General features: G+C 45.0%; 1 protein-coding gene across 2 annotated transcripts in view; it reads right to left on the reverse strand.

Moving 5' to 3' along the window:
• Nucleotides 1-23,934, reverse strand: part of DCUN1D4 (defective in cullin neddylation 1 domain containing 4) — a 123,979-nt gene that overhangs the window by 18,151 nt on the left and 81,894 nt on the right. For both annotated transcript variants that reach the window (XM_029587861.1, XM_029587869.1), the window contains one exon: nt 8,059-8,129. In XM_029587861.1, the coding sequence (XP_029443721.1) occupies nt 8,059-8,129 (71 nt within the window). The remainder of the gene's footprint in view (nt 1-8,058; nt 8,130-23,934) is intronic.

Consider the following 23,934-nt stretch of genomic DNA (forward strand, 5'->3'; position numbering starts at 1 on the left):
GCAGATGCCCAAGGAACCAACTCCAATGTGGAAACCACAGACCCATGAACCTGCAGATAATACCATACTTTGGGAACCGCACTGTTCAGCAACCTGTAAACCTGACCCTGGAGCTAGTCTATCTGTTCCTTGTTAAGAAACACTCTCCAGAGTCTGGTGTTGGGATCAGTTGGCTCTTGGAAAGATTCATAATCCAGTCCACCGTCCTTAAGTGCTGAAGCACTGCTGTCACCGCCTGACAGAGGTCTTCTGACTTTGCTCGGATCAGCCAGTTGTCCAAATACGGTTGAACCAAGATTCCTTCCTGCCGAAGAGCTGCTGCCACTACAACCATCACCTTTGTGAAGGTCTGTGGGACCGAAGCCAATCCAAAAAGCAGGACACAAAACTGGTAATGTTCCCCAAGAATCATGAACCTCAGAAACCTTTGGTGATCCAGGTGTATCAGAATGTGAAGATCAAATCCAGAAACGCCAAAAACTCCCCCCTTTGCGCACTGCTGCGATCACTGACCTCAGCGTTTCCATCTGAAAACTAGAAACATTGAGTGCCACAGTCAGCTTCTTTAAATCCAGATTGGAAGGAAGGTGCCCTCTTTCTTTGGGACCATGAAATACATGGAACACCTCTCCATACCCTGTTCTTTGACTAGCACGGGAACTATGGCCCCTAGCATCGGTACACTATTGATGGTCTCCTGAACCACTCTGCTTTTCTGCGTGTATGCGCAAGGGTACCTTAGGAACAAGTCCCTTAATGGGCATGCAAATTCTAAAGCATAACTGTGTTCTATCACATTTAGGACCCACTGATCCGGTGATATTGGCCCACTCCGAGAAAAAGGGTTAACCGACCTCTGATTCGTGGCACTGAGAAGCAGGCCAGCCTTGCTTCATTGGGAAGACTTGGAATCTGAGGTCCCCTGACCGGAACCATTCCTGATATCCTGCCTCAAAAGGACTGATTCCAAGACTGTTGTCTTCCGGATCCCAGTCTGACCTCCTCCCGAAGTATGAGACTGCTGGAAACAGTGATTGAGCGAAATTGAGCTCGGGCCGAAAAGGAACCTCTGCCGACCTTCGGCCTATCCTCTGGCAGCTTGTGTCCTTTAGCTTCTCAAGAGATACTTTACCAGCTCCTCCAAGTCCTCCCCAAAAACCAGCTTCCCCTTAAAGGGCAGCAAACACAACTGAGACTTAGACAAAACATCTGCTGACCAGTTCCTCACTCACAGAAGTCATCCGCCCCATAGGCCACCACTGCCTCCAGCCACTCAGCCTGTTAGGTGTCCGCCTGACAGAGTCCTGACTGCAACTGCTGTACCCAGCACAGACCAGCCCTGAGCACAAAACTATTGCAAATCGCAGCCCGAATGTCCAATGCAGATACTTCAAAAATCCTTTCGAGATGTACTTCCAACTTTGTCCTGCATATCCTTAAGTGCAGCCGATCCCGCTACTGGAATTGTCTTCTTTGTGACCGCCGAAACCTAAGCATCCACCTTTGGCATTCACAGCAGATCCAAGGTCTCTTCCAGTAATGGATACAATCTTTTCATGGCTCTCCCAACTTTCAAACTTGTGTTCAGAGTCTCCCACTCTCAGAGCACTAGCTTCTTCACAGATTTACGAAAAGGGAACACCTTCGCTGGCCCCCTTAAACCCTCCATGAGCAGATCACTTCATGATTCGAATCAGTCTGCGGGGTTCTTTAATCCCCAGCTCCTTCAGAACACATGGAATCAGTGGCCTCAATTATTCCTGGTAGAAAAGACTGACCACTTTCTGTTCATCTCCCTTCTAATCCCGGGCATTATCAGGGTTTAGACTATCGAAAAAGGGATTCATCCCCAGCGGATCAGCAGGCCAAGAATCCCCATGCTCAAAGTCTTCGGAGAGATCACCTGCATTCCCCGAACGCAAAGGCTAGCCCAGCACTTTCTGAACTCTGGTGACCCCACCAGAGGGTGCGCTGCTCTAGGCCTCTTAACTAACAGGTACATAGGCTTGCGAGGACGATGTCTTGCCACCCTCCTAGCCAAAAAGGCATTGTGCATAAGCAGAATAAAATCCAGGGAAAAATCCCCTGGTTTCTGCTCCAGGAAGTCTTCTGCCTCATGCTCAAAACAGATTCCCAGGACCCCCCCCCCAGGACCCCCCAGTGCCTTTGATCTGCCGCCAACAGCGGTGTGAGCAGGGCAGAGACCCTGCAGGCTCTTCTCAGTCGCTGCAGCAAATGTTGACAAAATGGCCACTGTTCCTGCTGAAATCAGAAAGGCGTCCTCGGGCCTCTCAACTCCCCCCCCCCCCCCTTCAGCGGATGCACGCAGTCTTCCTGAGTTCTTATCTGCACTCCCCACAGAGGCAGCAGAAGTGCCGGAGAGGGAGAGTCATGAGCATGTCTCCCCACACACCATGTATTGCCCACTGTGCGGCACGCCGAACACTACTGTGCCAGCCCGCCTGCTGAAAACATGCCGCCTAAACTGGCTCACACTGCACCCGACCTCCAAAGTCACACACCACTCTTCCCAGCTGCAGAATCAGACCGGCACAATCACTAATTAAAAATAGTTAAGCACACTTTTTTTTGGAAAACTTAACAGCAACCTCCCTTAAGAAGGCTTCAAGCTCTGGCTGTAGGAGGGAAGAGGGAACTGGCCCTACCAGTTATCTTCCCTCAGCGGGTCCAGAATCTGTTTGTTCCTTCCTCCACCCCAAGGGATGGCCCCACCAGGATTTACCAACGTTTGGGGAGGGTAACTGCCACCTATACCCTAATTTTCTTTCCCCCTCAGACTGCAAGTTTCGCCCCACTTTCCATCTGCTGGAGACAGAAAAAAAAACAGATAGACTGCAGGTGGCACACCAAGTTATACGGCAATATCAGCAAAAAACGTTCTGCGTCGCCATCTGCTGGAAGGAAGGCAAAGCCCAGGAGTCTGGTCTGATCTTGGTACGTTCAGGGAAAACCTGGTTATTTCAGTATCATGATCTGTCCCATGGAGCTGCAGGGGCAAGGATCAAGCATCATCCAGACCCTTGCAGGTGGTGCAGTAGTAAATTTTTGGAGCTCTGCAGGCAGAGTCAGGCATAACCCCAATTCCTGTAGGAATGGGTTGATGCAGGCAGAGATTTATATTGCCCTGGCTCTATTGTAAAGAGCCATAGTCAGTGGCACATTTAATGAAATTTTAAGTGTTTAGGCTTCTGCTTTTGTCTGTCCATCCATGACTATATCAACTGTCACGGGTGGGGCTAACCAGCAGGCAGACAAATGAAAACATAAGCAAAGGAGGCAGAGCAAAAGAGCAGGGCTGACAGAGTCCAGGCCCCCTCACCTAAAGAGAAGCCAATAGGAAAGAATGGAGCCGTGGAGGAGGCAGGGAGTCCAAGCCCCTCTATCCGAAGAATGGAGCAGTAGCTGTCACAAAAGAGTGGAACTGACAGAGAGCTCAGGCCCTAGCATCTATTTTTGTGCCCACAGCCTGAACAGTGCTAGTCAATTATGGTCAGGAAGAGATGAAGAGGGGAAAAGAATGTGTCATAATCCATCTCACCCATCTCTTATGACACCCATCATCACATCCCCTCCAGATATGGACTCCCCTCACCCATCCAGCCACACCCACGACCCATCCCCTATTCCTGCCCCACCACGGAGGAAATAAAAGACATACTGATCATGGAGTCAAACATTCTCTTTGAAGTTCCCATGTAATTCAAATTTGCATTAAGACTGATATTTTTTATTGCTCTCCTTCTTGAGCTAGCTTTTAGTAAATTAGATAAGAAAAATATATAAATATTAAAGGCACAGTATCCTCATTTAATAGTATTTGGTTGTCTTGTCATGAGCTGAATTTCTGTCAAAAGAACACCAAGTGTGAATACAATGAAGACAATATTGGCAAACTTCAAAGCAATTATGATGGTGTTCAATAATTATGATGCTAACCAGTCTCAAGAAATCACAGAAAGAAGTAAAGGGCAGAAAGTACATCTTGTTGCTGAGACCCATCAGGTTTTGGACAGCAATAAGCACTGACAGCTTGCTGAACACAAAACTGTTTGCAGGGCGCTTCAACAGATGCAGCATCCTAGATTATTCCTATGAACATCCATAAGCAGATTCTTGACAGCAATGTGTTCTCGTTTGGAGTTCAAGAAGCATTCCGTTACTATCTTGTGGCAATTGATAAACTTGGGAGATACATCAAGTCTCTGAAATACGGCAGAAATATTCAAACGAATGAAAATCTAATTAAGATTTGGCCTTCTTCACTTTTGTCCAAAAAGGAGAAAGTAAAATAGATGCTCTCATCCATTTAGTCTGGCAGCAAACCTTTTGGATCCTCAATACAGAGAACATCTTTTACCAGAAAATAAACTCTTTACTGCTCTCAACTATTGAAGTAGCTAAAAAAAAAGTCCCTAAAACTGATGAAACAGCAGCGAGGAGACATTTGAGTACTGTGCAAAAGGAATTAAAAAAAAAAGCAAACAAAACTTTGGAGCAAAGACAAAAATTAGGCAACAGAGGTGATCTGTTATTTAATAAAATTTATAACCCATTCTTTCCAGTTATGTGGTTGTTCAAAGCTTCCAAAATATAAATTCATAAAAACATATTACAAACAACTGATGCAGTTCCACGACAAAATTTTCAACAGCATAAAGCTTAAAATCTAAACTCCAAATATCTACCCAGATCCATAAACCTGAGTAAAATTTAGTCTTCACTTTTTTCCTAAAACGTAGATAATCGTACTCCAACCAAAGCTTGGTTTCCAGGGCCAATAACTGAAAATGCTTCTCTTCTGGTCTCTAATTTATAATCCTTAAATGTTGGAACAGCTAATAAAATTCTCACTTGAGGACCTTAAAGCACATAATCTAGTATAAGATTGAATCAAATCAACCAAAATAAAAACCTTTATTAAAAACAGTTTTATAAGGCAATACGACTCACAATGAGGCAGGATTACTATAACACAAGACTATTGCCCAGAATTGCTCTAAGCATTCCACTAACAGTAGCTCCTTGAGAAAAACTGGAGGACTTTTGGCTCAAGACAAAAAAGCAGCAGAGATCAACAAACATGCTAAGTTATTTCTAGGTCTCAAACTCTTGCTTCTGGAGAATCTCTCGAAAGCTCAATTAGAGAAGATGCCACGTGATAAGCTGCCCTAGCCATTGACTTCCTAGTAAAGCCATTGTGTAGGGGACCAGAATGTGATTCAAGTAGCGGACATTTGCCTCAGTTCCTTCTGAAATGTAACTAACCAGGAGTGCCAATGAAAATGCAGGTGCCCCAAAGATCCGTTGTGATAGATGAGTGGACAGTGATGGCGTATCACGCACAGTCATTTGGCTGTACTAAAATATAGTCTGTTTCAATGCCTTCATTTTTTCCCATAATTTTAAATAAGAACAGTGTTTTATTGTGTATCATACTTATATTTTACAAGTATGCCAATCTTTTTTTTCACTTTTTATTTATGCAATTTTAAATATACAAAGCATTATAAATCTTTGTACAGGCAATATGGGGATAATAAATAAAAAGAAAAAAAGAAACTGTCATTAAGTCACAATAATACAGTTACCATTGGATCAAATGAAACATACAGGAAACAAACAAAATAGAAATATCTTCCCCCACTAGTAAGAAACATTAGAAAAGGGGGATGTTAAGTCCAGGGAGTAAAGAAAGAAAACAAAAAGGCAAGGCTAACAGTGAGTAAGGACCCCCAACATTAAAGACTCTAATAACAAAGGATTAGATAAAACTGGAGAAGTAGTAATCATTTTCCTAGCATTAAGGAAAGATTGTAACTGTTCAGGAGTGAAAAATTACAGAAGTATCTGATTGTAACTTAACAAAACATTTACATGGCTAACGTTAATACAAAGGAAGCTCCTAAAATCAACAGTATCTTTCCTGAGAACTAAAAAGCCTTTCCTCCTTAGCTGGGTAGCCCTAGAAATATCAGGAAAAATATGCAGGTTTTGCCCATAAAAAGGAGAGAGTTTAAATTCCTAAAATATAAGGTCATCACTTTAGAAAGATCCAACTTAGATACAAACAAATTATCCCTTTCTATTTCCTGTCAAATGACTCAAATTCTGTAATATTCAAAGGGGAAGCTGATTCCCTTCTAAAGGATTCACAGAAGGTGGTGATGGCAAAAAAAGTTAACTTATTTAAAGGAGGAGATTCTTCGGGTGGAATACCCAGAACTTGATGAGAATATTTATTTTTAAGATAACCATTGGGAGTTCACTCAAAATCTTAGGAAAGTTCAGAATTCTGAGACTAAACCGATGAGAAGAATATTCCAGCAATTCAAGCCTATGGAATAAAGCGCTGATATCCTGGATAGAAGTAGAGTGGACCGCCAGAATTTTTACAATATCTTGAATAGCTGCAAGTTGCCTGGAATGTTCTTGAATGGAACTTTCATGCTGCACCACCATAGGATCCAGTCTGGAAATAACCAAGTTCACTTTAGATTTAGAAGAGGACAAAAATCTTAGCAAAATTCTCCAGTTCCCAAAGTGAATCCAAAGTTATAACAGTCTGCTTAAGAGGCATCTGGAAGGAGTCCTGCAATGGTGGAACCACCAAGGAAACAGCACCAGATGAAGAGTAAACCTGTCCTCTTTGCTAAACCAATATTGTCAGAGGACTACAAAGGAAAAGCTGCTCCAGAAGCTGCAGTGTCCACAGAAGCCATCAAGGGTGTAATAATAGATGCGGCAGTACCTTCGGCTCTCACCCACACTGACACCGGCAAGAGAACACCAGCTGGCGTATCAGTGGCATCACCAGAAAGCACATATCGGCAGGTGGGAGAGCCTGTTCTCGGGGACTGAGGGAAATCTCATCCCCAGGAAGCATCGATGCTCCCTTGCCGAGTGCTGCATTGGGGAACTCACCACCAAGACTCTGGGGGTTCGTGGTAGATGCGAAGCTGATAATTGACTGTTGACATGGAGGTAAAGGGGGAGGGGGAAGGGCTCGGAGGGGAAAAACTAACTTTCCCCTTCGGCGCCGTAACCGAACGCTAAACGAAAAGTTTTTGGGAATGAAAAAAAGCGCTCAGCAGTACAGCATCTATCGACTCGTGGCCATCTTGTCCCCCCTGAAAAGGCCATAATCATTTCTTTTTATGCAATGCTTGTTTCATAACATTTATACACACAGTGTATACACAGTGGGAAATAAGGTTTTTGTGTTTATTTTTCAACTAAGTATATAGATCAAACATGCCAAATCCTGTGCAGACCACATTTTCAGGACATGCTGGGGGAGGCAGGGAGCAGGAAAACATGAGTATTCTGACAAAGGTTGCTTTCTCTTCAATTTATGAATATTTGTGTATTATGGATACATACTGTATATACATGCATCCTGGGAACAGGCTGACTGGAACCTATGTTCAATTTTATTCCTGGCTTCTATCCCCTAGCTCCCCTGGACAACCGTACCAGAGAGCTGAAGCTCCTCTGATAACAGAGTTAGACAGAAAGCTCTTATCAAAACTACCACAAGACTGTAGGTCTCTCCCTAGCAAACAGACAGTGAGAGAAAAAAAAATCAGATTTATACAAATGAGCCTGGTTACTTGCTCAAAAGCATGCTGAACATTGCTGTCAAAACCCTGAAAAACAAACCCATTTGTGATACGTAAGGACCATGTGTTTGCTATCCCTGGTCTAAGATTCCTTTCCAAGAAATATTTGGATCTGAAAATATATAGGAACAGGCCCCCCCCAAACTGGGGTCTCCTGCACATCAGCCACCTCCTTTGTGGAACTCACATATGTAACCGTTTAATATTTTAAACCTATTCTGAGATTAACCAAAAAAAATAGGTATTTTCAACAAAAATTATTAAATACCTGTATTGGAGATTTGGTGTTTGTGTCAATTAGGTCAAAGCAAGACAGATATCCCTTAAGTTACACATCAGCATAGATAAAGATTTGTTTTTGCCATAGAGTAAAGAAAAAGTTAAAGATAAGAGGAAAAGAACAAGTTTCAAAACTTGCATTTTCCGGTTCAACTCCAATGTCTTCACAAAATTTCTCCATGCCTTCAGGACCTACAACATCATCAGTACCTGCAACAGAAAGAACATAATTTTGCAAGTCCCCCTGTGAAAGTTCACTCAATTTAACACTGAACTAGAAAGAACGATTCTGAAGTGAATTTCCTTTTTTTTTTTTTTAATAAAGTTTTGCACACACCCCTAGTGCCTTATAAAAGTCTTCACTCCTTGTACATTTTTTTTCACATTGTCTAAAAAATGCATATCAAAATACATTAAAGTAGGAGTTTCACTGATCTATACAGCATTCTCTACGAGGTCCATATGCAAAGCATTTAGCCAGATAACAGAAGTTATCCGGCTAAATGAATATTTGGATAATGCAGTCTGCTAGAATTTAGTTGGATAAGTTAGGGGTGTTCTGGGGCAATAATTGGAAGGAGTCGAATTAGCTGGATAACTTAGTATTCTGAGTTAGTCAGACAACCTATCCAGTTAACTCTGGTCAGTCCATTGAGCTGCCCTAAAGTTACCTGGATAAACCTATCCAGATAACTTATTCAGTGGCATGGCTGCGTCACTTAATATATGGGCTAAGTTAGCTGGATAAATTTATCCAGCCAAGCTGTACAGCAGCTGAATATGGATCTCTATGCTTTAATCATGAAAGAACAATTCTAGAAATACTCCAAAAGTAATCAGAGTCATGACTGCATAAGCCTTCACACCTCTTGACTCAATACTTGGTAGAAGCCCCTTTTTCAGTAACAGCAGCTATTGAGTGTCATTTAGGATGTCTCTACCAACTTTACAGCAGCATGTTGCAGAATTTGCCCATTCATCTTGGTAAAAGAGCTCAAGCTCTTTTAGATTGCAGTCCACAGACTATCCCCAGCCAATCTTCAAGTCTTGCCACAGATTTTCTATTGGATTCCGTCCTGGGCTTTGACTAGGCAGCTCGAAGATATTTGCTTTCTTCCTGATAAGCCACTCCATCGTTGCTTTTCCTTTGTGCTTGCGATCATTGTCCTGCTGAAAAGGTGAATCTTTTCCCATCCTAGATCTGAGACTGGAACAGGTTTTCCCCCAGTATCTGCCTGTGCTTTGCACTATCCATCTTTTCCTCTATCTTCGCAAGCCTCCCTGTCTCCGCTGTAGCAAAACATCCCCACAATATAATGCAGCCACCACTATGCTTTATTGTAGAATTGGTTCTAGCAAGGTGATGTGCTGTTTAGGGCCAGACATCACTTAGCATTGACCAAAAAGTTCAAATTTGATTTTACACCACAAAACCTTTTCCCAAATGCCTGCAGTGTCTCCCAAGTATTCCTTGACAAATGCTGTGGCACGTCATATGGCTTTTCATCAGCAGTGGCTTCCTTCTCACCACCCTCCTATACAGGCCATATTTATGGAATAATCTTGACATTGCTCAATAGTGAACATTTTCCCCAGAGAACTCTGTAGTTCTTTTAAAGTAATCTTAAGCCTCTCAGTGACATTTCACAATAATTTCCTTATCCCACGGTTTCTGACTTTGGAGGGACAGCCCAAATGCGGGAGTGTCTTGGTGGTGCCAAACTATTTCCACTTTAAAGCGACAGACCTGACAATACCCCATGGGATAGTCTTTCCCCAATCTATACCTCTGAACAACAACGTGGAGTTTGGCAGCACCTTTGTCTGGCATGGTTTGACTTTGCTTGTTGGTTCGTTTGGAATTAATCGGTCATGTTTTTTTGGATGACAATCAGATTGTGGCCGCCGTGGAACCAGATCAGAGGCAGCTATAGAGAACATTAATGCTTTATCATCATCATTTATTTATTTTTTTAACATTTTTATATACCGGGATTCATGTAAAAATTTACATATCATCTCGGTTTACATTGTAACTCAGAAAACAGGCATGTAAGAATGCAATTACATAGAACAGGGCATAAACATTAGATCACAATAAAAAGGGGAAAACATATTATAGGGCGCATAAATTATATTATAAGGGTCATGAAAAGAGACATGAAAGAGGAACCATGTTTAGTCTTACTGAAGGATCTATGTACATACTGGAATTAAGAAAAACTTTGAAGTGAGCTGCTGATTTAGTTTAATGATTTAGTTTAATAAACTAAAATGATTTAGTTTAATAGAACTAAATCATTAAAGATTTAGTTCTATTAAAATAGATAGAAACTGAAGCCAGAAAAATGTGAGGTGCTATGGCTTAGTTGTAGGGAAAAGTCACTTATTTCTACCAAAAGAGAGAGATCTGCAGCTTACCCTGAAGGAAGCAGCAGTGAGTTTAGGTGTGTGGCTTGACAGCAAGTTAAATATGATGGTTCAAAGTTCTAATGTGGTGCATTCAGGTTTTTACCACCTCAGACAAGTTATACATCCCTATTTTCCATTACCTGATTTAAAAATCATAATTCATCAGTTATCATTAGTAAACTTGATTACTATAATAGGGTTTGTCAAGAGTGAGTTTACACTGACAGACTGATTCAGAATACTGCAGCTTGGTTAGTGGTAGGAGTCAAGAAGCACAATATCATCCCAGTTTTTCACAAGTTACACTGGTTGCCTATGTGGCCTGCATCTAGTTTAAGTTGCTCTCTGATGTCTAAATGTATTTACAATTCAAAACTCAAATGGTTCAACTGGTCAACCTTACTATCTTACACTGCCAACGTCAAAGTTTCATATGTGGGCCCCTTACTCTCAGGGTCTGTAATCACTTCAGACTCTAAACAGATGTAGGGTCACTTTTACTTTATTTTAACAAGTTCTCTCATTTTTTTATGTCTACTTTTTTATGTCCATTTTTCTATATCCATTTTTTTAAAAAGACCATACTGGATTATTAGTGCCACCTCTACATTAAATCTTTAACACCAACTTTGGTTCAAACTAATATGTATAACCGAACAAGCCAAAAACTTGAATACTCATCCATTAGTTTCCCCGACACGATCGTGTTTCGGACAGCATCCTGCCTCAGGGGATTCACTATAATCTCAGCACTCTTCCACATACATTATCCGTGGTCCCAATCCTTCGAATTTTGGCTTCCACCACTTTTTTTTTTTAACTTGCGCCGATCCTCCTCGACCGCGCTCGCTTTTAACATGGCGGCTCTTCAAAGAGTTTATTTATAGACACTTCCCCCGGAAATGATGTCATCGATTTCTGAATTCCAAGTTCTCTTTCACGTCAGTAAAGTTCTCTTGTACGTCGGATGCCAGAAGTAGTGTCATTAATTCTTAAATTTTAAGTTCTCTCTCACGTAGTTCACTCTCACATGAGTTCTTTGCCATGGCTTCCCAATTTGCTTAACTAAATTGGTGAAATTTTATGAACCTAAAGATCTTTATATGTTCTTCCCAGAAAGCCCTCAAGATGCTCCCTGATTTCAGGAAGGTGGGGATTAAGAATATGAGGTGCACAGCTTTTAGTTATTTTGGTCCAAAGTTATGGTATGATTGGTCTCAAGTCTCGCATCAATTACATAAAGTTCAGGAAACTTGTAAAGTCTTAGATAAACGCTCAGTTTTAGTGGTGCGAGTTCATAGAACTAATCTACTGTGAAAAAAAACCAAACAAAAAACCAAGGCATGATGAATATGAAACCAGAACCTGCATTTCACTTAACTCTTTATATTGAAATTGATAACATAAGAAATAACACTTTCCAGGTAAGAAACTTCAAGCCCACTGACTCAAGAAGTTCAAAGGAGGTTTCATAAGTTGAACTACAACTACAATGAGATCCCAAGGCACAGAAGATTTAGTGACCAGATGTTTGGAATGCCAAATAGCTCTAAGATGAACTGAAAGAAAGTATGACCCTTGGGCCACAGAGCAAGGGATCCAATTGGCTGAATCTACACCAAGTTGAGAACCTCTTACATTTAAAACCTTAGGACATTCTGGTTGAACATTTTCTGGCAGAAATCAGGATATCCTCCACCCCTTTCAGGAGCAGCAAGGAGAACACTACTGCACACTCAATATCCATGCCACGAGGAGCATGGCAAGTTTGGATGGTAGAAGCTATCTTTTTCCTGTGGGATGAGTTTGATATATTCCCAATGGAACTGGAGAAGAGAAGGAATTGATAGATGACCTAGATATAGATACTATGCTTGCCATGGCCAGGCTAGCATGGCAAGGATTATCCTCGCTTTGTCCTGAGAAATCTTCTGGACATCCTGGCAATCAAAGAAAAATTGGTGGGCTGAAAGAATTGATCCCATTGGTTTCAAAAGCCCTGTGTGCACAGATGAATCAGAGGAGACATACTTTGCAGCAGACATGGGGACTGAGGACAATTAGGACTAAATCAACCTTGCTGATGCTCAGTCCTGATGGCGGACCCTCAGCAATGCAGCTGTTTCAATAGAGAAACATTTTCTCCTGAAGCAAGTCTATCTAGGCTCCTATGAACAACATTCTTTGAGCCAGAATCAGGTTTGACTTGGCAAAGTTGACTACAAAACTCAGAACTTTGAGGGACTCCAGAATTCTTGATGGGGCTAGACCTGTTACCAGCCAATTGTCTAGGTATGGGAACACAGATTCCCTACCAATGAAACTGTGCCACCAATATAGCAAGGCATTTTATGAACACCCTCAGGTAAGTAGAGGCACCAAAGGCGAGCACCTTGTATTGGCAGTGTGTCCTTCACCACAAAACTCCTTTTTCAGCTGCAGGGCTGACATTTTCAAACTCATTACCTGAGCATGTCTAAACTCTTAATTGTGATAAATCCTTTCAGAAGGCACTAAAGATAATTAAGTCAAGATGGTATTCAATGATCTTTCAAAATAGACACAACCATAGCACAGGAAACATGGCAGATATGGTTCAGTTATTGTATTGTACTATTTGTCTGTGATGTTTAAATTTGTTTTATTAATTATGTACGTTTGGCACTTTTATCCACCTTGAACTATTACAATGAGGACAGGCTACAAATTTTAATAAGTTCTAAATTCTAAACCTAAGGACTTCCAATCGGAAGGGTGAATGGGGATGTATGCAAAAGCGTTCTTCAAATCCAGAGCACATATCAAATACCTCGGTTGAATGAAAGGGAGAATCAAGAGGGATTTCATCTTGAACTTTGCCCACACCATTTTCTCTGCAAGTCTAGTCTTATACCACCCCCTCACTCCCCCGCCTGCTTTGTAAGTGTAACAGTTGAAATGCTTCTCACATTCCTCCACATCCTCTACTGCTTGGTGGAAATCTGTCTGCTCTGAATCTGGCAAATCGGTCAAAAGCTTTAGCTTCTGCGTGCATTCATGCAGATTCACTACCATGTAAAGTTGATGAGCCAAGATCTGGGTATTCAGCATAGACTCCTAGAAAATCACCCCCCCCCCCCCCAAAAAAAAATAAAAATGTAACCAGTGCCTTTGGGTCCTTCCCAGGAGATATTTTGGCATGTCACCAGTGGGCTTAGCACATTTCAGCATAGACTCCACCACTACTAGGTGTGGGGAGATGGAAGTTACAAAACCCCCAAAACCTGGATAAGTTCGGGCACTATTTTAAATCTAGTTTACAGGTCACTAGCCAGCATATCATCTCATCTGGGGATTTTGCAGAAGTTTGTGAACTAGCATAGCCACAGAACTGCTGGAGGCTGAAGAAACAAAGTCTGAAGACATGTTCTTGAGTCCACTTTCCCAACACCAATTGACAGGGTCTTTGTAAACTTCTCCAAGAACATAGAGTAGCCAAGAGCCACAGGAGGAACAATATACTGAGGCAATTCACATAGGGACTCTGAAGGAATCCGTGTAGAATCTTCCTCTCTCCTGACCACGGAGGAACACTAAGTCATGACCTTGAAAAGGATGAAGGCAACCAAGGATGACACTTCTGTTTTTCTGAGGGGGAAATGTCTAAGAAGAATTTAGAATGAATAGTCTACTTTATTACCAGAGTCTCATAAAAAGGACTCCCCTGAATGATGAGAATCCATCACTTCATGGCAAAGACTTACTCCAAACTCTGGAAGCTCTTGTAGAGACACACACACCAGTGTGGGACTTTTCAGCAGCCTACTACATGGAAAAAAATTCCTCTACCTTGGACAAGAAAGGTTCTATTTTTATTCTGGTCTCCAGAGCTTAAGAAAGAAAGAAAAAAATCTTTGCCAGCTCCAAAAGCTGGGCCTCTATGGACTAGGAGAGCCCACTGCATGAAACTGGAGAGGCACGCTTCAAAACCTCGCTCCTACGTGAGCAGCAGCTCTGCTGTTCAGCCACATGCAGACTTGGGGCTCTTGCCCACCAGCACCTTCCTTAGGGCCTGCAACTTCCAGGCACAGTGCTGCTATACCCTAAGAGAAATCAGACGACACCTGAAACAGTCTGAGTGACGGTCTGGACCCTGGAAGTGATAGCAGATGGTCTGCGTATCCGTAATGAATATTCAGCACCTACAGATATTTATTTAGCATTTTTATATACCGATTTTCCAGTAACAGAATTACTAATCAAGTCGGTTTACATTCAAAACAATAACCATGACAAGGAGTTGTCTTACAAGAAACAGGATGATTCGAACTTGGATACAAATAACTGGGAATAACAACGTAGAATAAAATAATTAAGGAGCATAATGTAGGCTGTAGTTAAGACAGATGTTAAGAGTAGGACAAGGTTTATAAGATTTGACTGCATAGAGATTATTAGATAGATATTGGCCTAGAAGCTGACAACTGCAGGTTTCCTGGTCTTCTCCATTCTCATCTTAATTTCTTCTTTGTTTTAGAACTGAAAAGTTCTATTTGAGGAGCTAACAGGATAGCAGCAAGGCACAAAGTCAAAAAGTGAAAAAACATTTGAGACTGGGACGCCTTTGTGTGGTAAAAAGATAGAGGCTCACATGGCAGTCTGCACATTTGGAAACTCCCATGCATGCTCAGTAATATCTTTACTGAATTCTGAGAGCTAGGTCCATGTTAGTGCCATCAGATGCTGCTACCCATGCATAGCATCTAATTCATGCCCGCTTGTTGAGGTGATTGCCTAATGGTAACTGTTCTGATGACTGCAGCACACTGGGAGGTACACAACTCACCTGCTTCCCCTTTTGAGAACTATTCTTCAATAAACAGCTTCTATAACTTGAGTAAAAGCAGCTCCCAAATAGGGAGGTAGATGGTTAGTGTGCCTCACTGTACTGCAGTCAGAGAACAAATTACAGGTAAGCAATTATCTTCTCAGTAACCCATTTTTCTTTTGACAACTATAGAACATGAAAGACATGGAAAGATAATCAACCATGGAAACCAAGAGAAATGGGCAATAGAAGGGATGAAGTTGATCTCCTCTCCAAAAACAAACAGATCTTGTAGAATGGACAGTCCAAGCCTAGAAACAGAAACACTGCTATGAAGGAGATGCATTGGTGGCTGTGGGGAAATTAGGAAGAGAGGCATTATGGGTTTTAGAATGGCATCTCTCAGTTATTTTGCCACACAATTTGAAAATAGCTGAATGGCCAATTAAAACACAGTCTCATGGATCATCAACAGGTCACATTATCTAAAGCAGCACTCAAACTAAAAGGGGACAATATTCAGCCACAGGACATCCAGCTAAGTATCAGGCCGATACAGAAAATCGTGCGGAAGAGCCGGCGAGCACGCACTCTCCCGGCATGTGCACAGGCCACTCTCCTGGGCATGCGATTCAGGATGGTGACCTATGCAAATTAGGGCCCACGATCAAAAGAGGCACTAGGGACACTAGTGCGTCCCTAGCGCCTCTTTTTTGACGGGAGCGGCGGCTGTCAGCGAGTGACAGCAGACGCTCAATTTTGCCGGCGTCTGTTCTCAAACCCGCTGACAGCCACGGGTTCGGAAAATGGACGCCGGCATAATTCAGCTTCCGTCTTCCGACCCACGGGCCGATTTTACATTTTTATTTTTTAATTTTTTAATTTTTGGGGCCTCCAACTTAATAATCGCTATGATATTAAGTCGAAGGGTGCACAGAAAAGCAGTTTTTACTGCTTTTCTGTACACTTTCCCGGTGCCGGCAGAAATTAACGCCAGCCTTTGGGCAGCCGTTAATTTTGGAAAGTAAAACGTGCGGCTTTGCTGCACATTTTACTTTCTGTATGGCGCGGGAATAACTAATAGGGCCATCAACATGTATTTGCATGTTGTGGGTGCTATTAGTTTCGGGGGGGTTGGCCACGCGTTTGACACACTATTACCCCTTACTGAATAAGAGGTAAAGCTAGCGCGTCAAACATGCGCTGCCAAACCCGGGCTAACAGTGCGCTCCACCGGAGCGCACTGTACAGTATCGGCCCATTAGTCAGGCAAACTTATCCAGCTAACTTACACTGGATATTCAGCAACACAGTTATAGTGCTGAATATACCCAGCTATCTGAAAGTTAGTCTAGGTTAATCCAGTTAACTTTTCTCTGCACCAGAATGCCCCCAGGCTGCCCCAACTTACCCTGCAGGATTTTTAAAAGGTGTAGGTTGTCCAGCTAAGTCTGCAACTTAGCTGGACAAACCATTTAAACATAGACCTCAAAATATTTAAAAGATCCACAATCAGATATTGAGCTCCTCCAAATCCATCTTCTAAAAAGAGTACAAGATAAATGTAAGCAAAGGTAGGTAGAAAATGAAGCATAAAGCTCATTTATTTACAAAGAGGGGCAAGAGTAACAGGGTGAATTAATAAGGAGATGGATATCAGCAACTTTGCTAAAGTAGATAGGGATCTCCTACTAGCTCAGTAAGGAGCTGCGCCTTTTCCTTAGGTGGTAGCCTAAGTTTGAAGGTTTCAATCCAAAGATCCACAGTTGGGGGCAGAGGGTCAGGGAGGTGGTGATGGGCAGAAAGACATTAGCATTGTACAGTGCACAATACATGTGGAATCTTCACAGCAAAAATCCTAAAGGAAAGGTCTGAATTGGAATATCCCAGGTATGGGCAGACTTGGAACAGAAAATCAGTTTGGCTTCCTATATGATCCAAACAAATCTCACTAAGTTTATTTCAATTTCTATACTACCTTTCCAATGGTGGTTTACAAATACAGCATCAACACAGGGTAACCATAAAATCATACAACCAAAAAGCCTACAGAACTCCACAAAAAGAACATAAGAACATGCCATACTGGATATGCATTGAAAGTGAAGTATCAGACTTATTTGGTTTGGGGTAGTAACCGCCGCAACAAGCAAGCTACTCTCCCGTTTGTGAATGCAAATCCTTTTTACCACATTTCCTCTTGCGGTTGAAGCATAGAGCAATGCTGGAGTCGCATTGACAGTGAGTATGTTTATTGAATAAGGGTATTAATCTCCAGGTAGTAGCTGTCATTCCCGCAAGCTACCCCCCCCCCCCCCCCATGCCTCTTCTCTTCATTCACATCCTCTAGACTTTATGGATCCACAGTATTTATCCCACACCCCTTTGAAGTCCTTCACAGTTTTGGTTTTCACCACTTCCTCCAGAAGGGCGTTCCAGGCATCCACCACTCTCTCCGTGAAGAAATACTTCCTGACATCTTGTGTGTGATGTGGATGCTAAGGGCCCTATTATAGTTGTAACTTGTGATGGAGAATGGTGAAGAAGCAGTGAATCTTTTTGGCGTGTCACATAAGTGGCTTTATAATTACTAATAAGTATTCTATAGAATTAATGCTTCAGGTTTGTGCTTTACCTTTACTAGACAGACAAGACGTTAGAGAAGGGAAGATGCTAGATAAAAATGCTATGCAAGCTAGAAAGTAACTAGGTCACAATATTGGAGAGATTACTTACCTGATAATCTCGTTTTCCTTAGTGTAAGCAGATGGACTCAGAACAAATGGGTATAGTGTGCTCGTGCCAGCAGTTGGAGACGGATCTGACGTCAGCACGTGGTACATATACCCCTGCAGGAAGTGCAGCAACTCAGTAATCTTCCTGGATATATGTGACACTGACCGATTGATTAAATGAACATGATTAACCTGACCGATTGACAGTAGCTGGAGACCGCCAGTGTTCTCAACCGGAAGGAGTCTACACCCGGCAGGGTGGATGCCCTATGTAAGAAAACATAGCTTAGCTTGAATCAGTGAATTCCCATGCATATCGGCAGCCGGGCAGGATGCTGAGTCCATCTGCCTACACTAAGGAAAACGAGATTATCAGGTAAGTAATCTCTCCATTTCCTAGCGTGTAGCAGATGGACTCAGAACAAATGGGATGTACAAAAGCTACTCCCGGACTGGGTGGGAGGCTGCCCGAGGTCCGTTTAGGATTGCCCTTGCAAATGCTGTGTCCTCCCTGGCCTGGAAGTCCAGACGGTAGAATCTGGAGAGAGAACCACGTTGCCGCTCTGCATATCTCTGCAGGCGACAGCATCCTAGTTTCTGCCCAGGAGTCCACCTGCGCTCTGGTAGAGTGAGCGGGAAAACCACCACCTCTACGGGTCAACGTAGAGGTGGTGGTTTTCCCGCTCCTACATAGGCCGCCTTGATAACTTCTTTGATCCAGCGGGCAATGGTTGTCCGTGAGGCCGCTTCCCCTTGCTTCTTCCTGCTGTGAAGGACGAACAGGTGGTCCGTCTTTCGTACTGCTTTCGACATTTCCAGGTATCTGGACAGCAGCCTGCCGATGTCGAGACGGCGCAGTATTCAACCTTCTTCCGACTTCTTCAAACCTTCCGTGGTTGGCAAGGATATGGTTTGGTTGAGGTGGAAGTGTGAGACTACTTTGGGTAAGAAGGAAGGAACCGTGCGAAGATGGATAGCCCCTGGAGTGATTCTGAGAAATGGATCACGGCAGAACAGCACTTGTAGCTCTGAGATGCGGCGCGCTGAGCATACGGCCAGCAAGAACACCATCTTCAAGGTTAACAAACGGAGTGACAGGCCTCGGAGGGGTCTGAAGGCGGGTCCCGCTACAAATTCCAAAACTAGGTTGAGGTTCCACAGGGGCACTGGCCACTTCAGTGGCGGGTGAATGTGTTTGACTCTTTCAGGAAACGTGAAACGTCTGGGTGTGTGGCAATGCTGTTGCCTTCACTCCTGGGACCGTAGCAGGATAGCACTGCCACCTGAACCTTGATTGAATTAAGGGACAGACCCTTCTGAAGTCCATCTTGCAGGAAATCCAAAATGATGGGGATTTTAGCGGCATGTGGATTGGTGCTGTGAGTTTCGCACCAGGCTTCAAATACTCTCCAGATCCTTATTATATATATATTATATATATATATATATATATTATATATATATATATATATATATATTATATATATATATATATATATATATATATATATATATATAGTGATGTGGATAATTTGTGTGCTCGGAGGAGTGTATCTATTACCGGCCCCGAGTATCCCCTTTTCTTCAGTCTAGCCCTCTCAATGGCCAGACCGTAAGAGAGAATTGAGCTGGATCCTCGTGGAGGATGGGACCTTGCCGCAGCAGGTCCCTGTGTGGAGGCAGGGGTAGAGGATTCCCTGCCAGTAGTCTTCTCATGTCTGCGTACCAGGGTCTTCTTGGCCAGTCTGGGGCCACCAGAAGAACTAGGCCTCTGTGCCGCTGAATCTTGTGTATAATGGCGCCCAGCAGGGGCCATGGGGGAAAGGCGTATAGCAGGATCCCCTGAGGCCATGGCTGTACCAGGGCGTCGATCCCCTGGGATAGAGGATCTCACCTGCGACTGAAATATCTGGGTACTTGAGCGTTGGACCTGTCCGCTAGTAGGTCCATGCCCGGCGTCCCCCACTGATCCATGATCATCTGGAAGGCCGTGGACGACAGCTGCCATTCCCCCGGGTTTAGACTCTCTGCTGAGGAAGTCTGCCGTGGTGTTGTCCTTCCCGGCGATGTGGACGGCGGAGATGTCCTGGAGATTTATTTCCGCCCAAGCCATCAGGGGAGCTATTTCTAGGGATACCTGTTGGCTTCTGGTTCCGCCCTGTCGGTTGATGTATGCCACCGTGGTGGCATTGTCCGACATCACTCTGACCGCTCTGTTGCGAAGTCTGTGGGCAAATCGCAGGCATGCTAACCTGACTGCCCGTGCCTCTAGTCGGTTGATGTTCCACCCCGACTCCTCTCTGTTCCACCGCCCCTGGGCGGTTAGGTCTTCACAGTGTGCTCCCCAGCCGCTCAGGCTGGCATCTATAGTGAGCAGGGTCCAGGTTGGAGAGGACATTTTTGACCCCCGGCTTGTGTGGCCGGGCTGCAGCCACCACCGTAACTGATGCCGTACTCTGGCTGGTAGAGGTAGATGCACGGTGTAGTTCTGTAATCGTGGGCTCCATCGAGATAGAAGAGCGTGTTGTAACGGTCTCATATGAGCCCATGCCCATGGTACCACTTCCAGAGTGGAGGCCATTAGGCCGAGGACCTGTAGGTAATCCCAAGCTGTGGGCCGGGTGGCGCTCAGCAAAGTCTGTAAACGATTCCGGAGTTTTGTTTTCCTCTTGGATGCCAGGCTGACTGTCTCCCTGGGTGTTGAATCGGACTCCTAGGTATTCCAGCGACTGCGAAGGCTGTAGGGAACTCTTGTTTATGTTGACTACCCATCCTAGGCTTTCCAGAAGAGATATAACTCTGTGGTTGCCCGGTGGCTCTCCTCCGGTGACTTTGCCCTGATCAGCCAATCATCTAGGTAGGGATGGACGAGAATTCCTTCCTTCCGGAGTGACGCCGCCACCACTACTATTACCTTGGTAAAGGTCCGCGGTGCGGTGGCTAACCCGAAGGGTAGAGCCTGGAACTGAAAGTGTTGTCCCAGGACTTTGAAGCGTAAGTAGCGCTGGTGATCCCGATGGATTGGGATATGCAAGTAAGCTTCTGACAGATCCAGGGATGTGAGATACTCCCCTGGCTGTATTGCACTTCGGACTGACCGCAGAGTTTCCATGCGAAATCCTGGGACCCTTAAGTGCCGTTTGACTGACTTGAGGTCCAGGACGGGTCTGAAGGTGCCCCCCTTCTTGGGTACGATGAAATAAATGGAGTAATGCCCAGAATTTATCTCCCATGCAGGCACTGGGATTATGGCTTTTAGGGACAGGAGTCTCCCCAAGGTAGCTTCCAGCGCCGCCCTCTTGAGCGGCGGACAAGGAGATTCCACAAACTTGTCCGGAGGGAGATGAAGGAAGTCCAGGAAATACCCTTCCCGTACAATGGCGAGGACCCACTGGTCCGAAGTAATCTCGACCCACCTGCGGTAGAATAGGGTTAGCCTGCCCCCTATGGCTTCTTCCCCCAGATGGGTCGGCTGATTCTCATTGTGGGGTGCGGCCAGGACCCGAACCCGAGCCGGTTCTCCTCTTGTTGTGCCTGGACTGAAAGGACTGGTTCCTGGTCTGAGAACGAGGTGCTTGGTAGCGAGCCCTGTAAGGGTTGAAGCGCTGAGAGCTTCTACCTCTGGATGGCCTGGGAAAAGGGCGCTGGTTCCTCCTTGACTTGTCTTCTGGTAGACGGGGGTAATGGAGAGGCACCCCATTTATTAGCCAGTTTCTCGAGGTCGCTGCCGAACAGGAGGGATCCCTTAAAGGGCATTCTTGTAAGGTGCGTCTTGGAGGAGGAGTCGGCCGACCAATTTCGTAGCCAGAGCTGTCTCCTGGCTGCCACTGAGGATGACACTCCCTTGGCTGCCGTACAGACTAAGTCTGAGGCAGCGACAGTGAGGAACGAGAGGGCTGATTCCATTTCTTCTCCCGGGGTGTTGTTCCTGGCTTGTGATAAACAGGAACGCGTCACCACGGTGCAGCAGGTTGCAATTCGTAGGGACATGGCTGCCACCTCAAAGGCTTGTTTCAGAATGGCATCCATGCGCCGGTCATGTGCATCCTTGAGGGCTGCCCTCCCCACCGGAATGGTGATGCACTTCACAATTGTGCAAACTATGGCGTCTACCTTGGGGCACGCCAGCAGCTCCTTGGTTGCCGGGTCCAGGGGGTACATGCTAGACAAGGCCAGACCCCCTTTGAATGAGGCCTCCGGCGCATTCCATTCCAGATCGATTAGCTGCTGTGCTGCTTGTAGGAGGGGAAAATGGTGAGCCGTTTGACACAGGCCCTCTAACAGGGGGTTCATTCTAGGTTCCCCTGGGGTGCCCTGGCCCGGGATAGCCAGCTCTGACAGGCATTGAGAGACCAGATCTGGGAGATCCTCTTTAAGAAAGAAGCATCTCATCCCCGAGGGAAGTTCTCCCTCCTCGGGGGGCTTGCCTTCTTCCTCAGAGCAATCTGAATCCCCATAAGTGGGGCTTCCGGGTGGCGAGTGGCCGTGCCTAGGTCTTGAGGGTCCAGGGGCAGGGTCATCCGGTACGTATGGGTCCATTCGGGGATCAGACTGCATCTTGACAAAGGCATGAATCCCCTTGAATAATTCCACCCAGGAGAGCGAAGCAGGTTCTAGCCTTAGGGGCACCAGGTCTCTAGGGTTCCCTGGCTGCTCACCGCGGCCTGCTAGGTCCGGGGTGTTCCCTGAGGAACTAGCAATTACGCAGGGCTGGGACCGGCCCTGGCCTGGAACTCCCAGGGCCTCCTCACATTGGGCACATAAGGAGTCTGCTTCCTCGCTTTGTGTGGCTCTGAGGTGGCATGCTGAGCAGAGGCCTAGAGCTCTTATGCCTGATTCTGGAGGTGCCGGCTCTGCGGACACATGGGCTCTCATACGCTCCATCGCGTCTGTTATCTCTATGCGCTTTGTAATATGCGCGAAGATGTGCGCCTATCAACGTGCGCCTGGCAACGTGCACTTAATCAATGTGAATCAAGGTGCGCCCTTCAATGTCACCTCTATCAAATATGCGCCCAATTATTTTTGGATGCCTAACATATGCGCCCGTCGTCTGTGCGCTTAGTCTGGTCTGAACACTAGAGCGAGGCGGCGAACCAGGGCAGATGGCGATGGCGAGCAGGCAGGCAAAATGGCAACCTCCTTGGCGGGCTGCCACGTAGGCAGACCCCGCCAATCCTCGCTTCCTCGGAAACCAGCAAAAGTAAAGATGTACGCCTTACCTGGTCTTCGGCGCTTCCCGGCTGCGACCCGGGCGGTCTCCGGCTGCGGGGGGAGAGGGTGATTACAGTCACCGCCGCGCTCGAGGAAGTGCACCCGCTGCCTCTAGGCCGCGCCCAAACTCGTCTTACTCGGGGGCCAAGTCCTCACCGGGACCGAGGCTGCCTCTATGCCGTGCCCAAGCCCTTCTCACTCGGGGGCTAGGTCCCTGCCGCGAGTCGGCCACCGGACCGAGGCTCGAACCTCCGAGGGACCACGGAAATCACCTCAGGAAACTCAACTGGGGGAAGGACCAGAGGGTATCACCGCAGGAGTGCGGGGCTCGTCTTCAGGTAGGATTCTTCTATGAATTTAGTCGTTAAAATTTGGAAAAACGCTCAGCGAGCGTGAGGTAGCTCCAAACTGCTTTGGAGACGGAAATTACTGAGTTGCTGCACTTCCTGCAGGGGTATATGTACCACGTGCTGACGTCAGATCCGTCTCCAACTGCTGGCACGAGCACACTATACCCATTTGTTCTGAGTCCATCTGCTACACGCTAGGAAATATAGCATTGTGTTTAGAGCATACCAAGGTCGTGCTGTTCCTCCAGCTTACTTCCAGCTCATAGACAGCATTTTTATATAAAACGAGAGCAAACTACATACAGCCATTTGGATTGTTTATAATAAATTGCTAGTCAGAAATATTTTTGGAGGTGGACACTGGGACTGTTGGATTGGAAGGATCTTTTAAACAGTTGTATTGATGCATGCCCAATTCTTGCATAAGCATGCTGGAAATATGTTTTTAAAAAGTTCTATACCCTAAAAAGATAACAGCTATAAGCCAAAAACATGGT

The sequence above is a fragment of the Rhinatrema bivittatum genome, chromosome 1 (genome assembly GCF_901001135.1).
Source record: "Rhinatrema bivittatum chromosome 1, aRhiBiv1.1, whole genome shotgun sequence".
Taxonomy (NCBI): Eukaryota; Metazoa; Chordata; class Amphibia; order Gymnophiona; family Rhinatrematidae; genus Rhinatrema; species Rhinatrema bivittatum.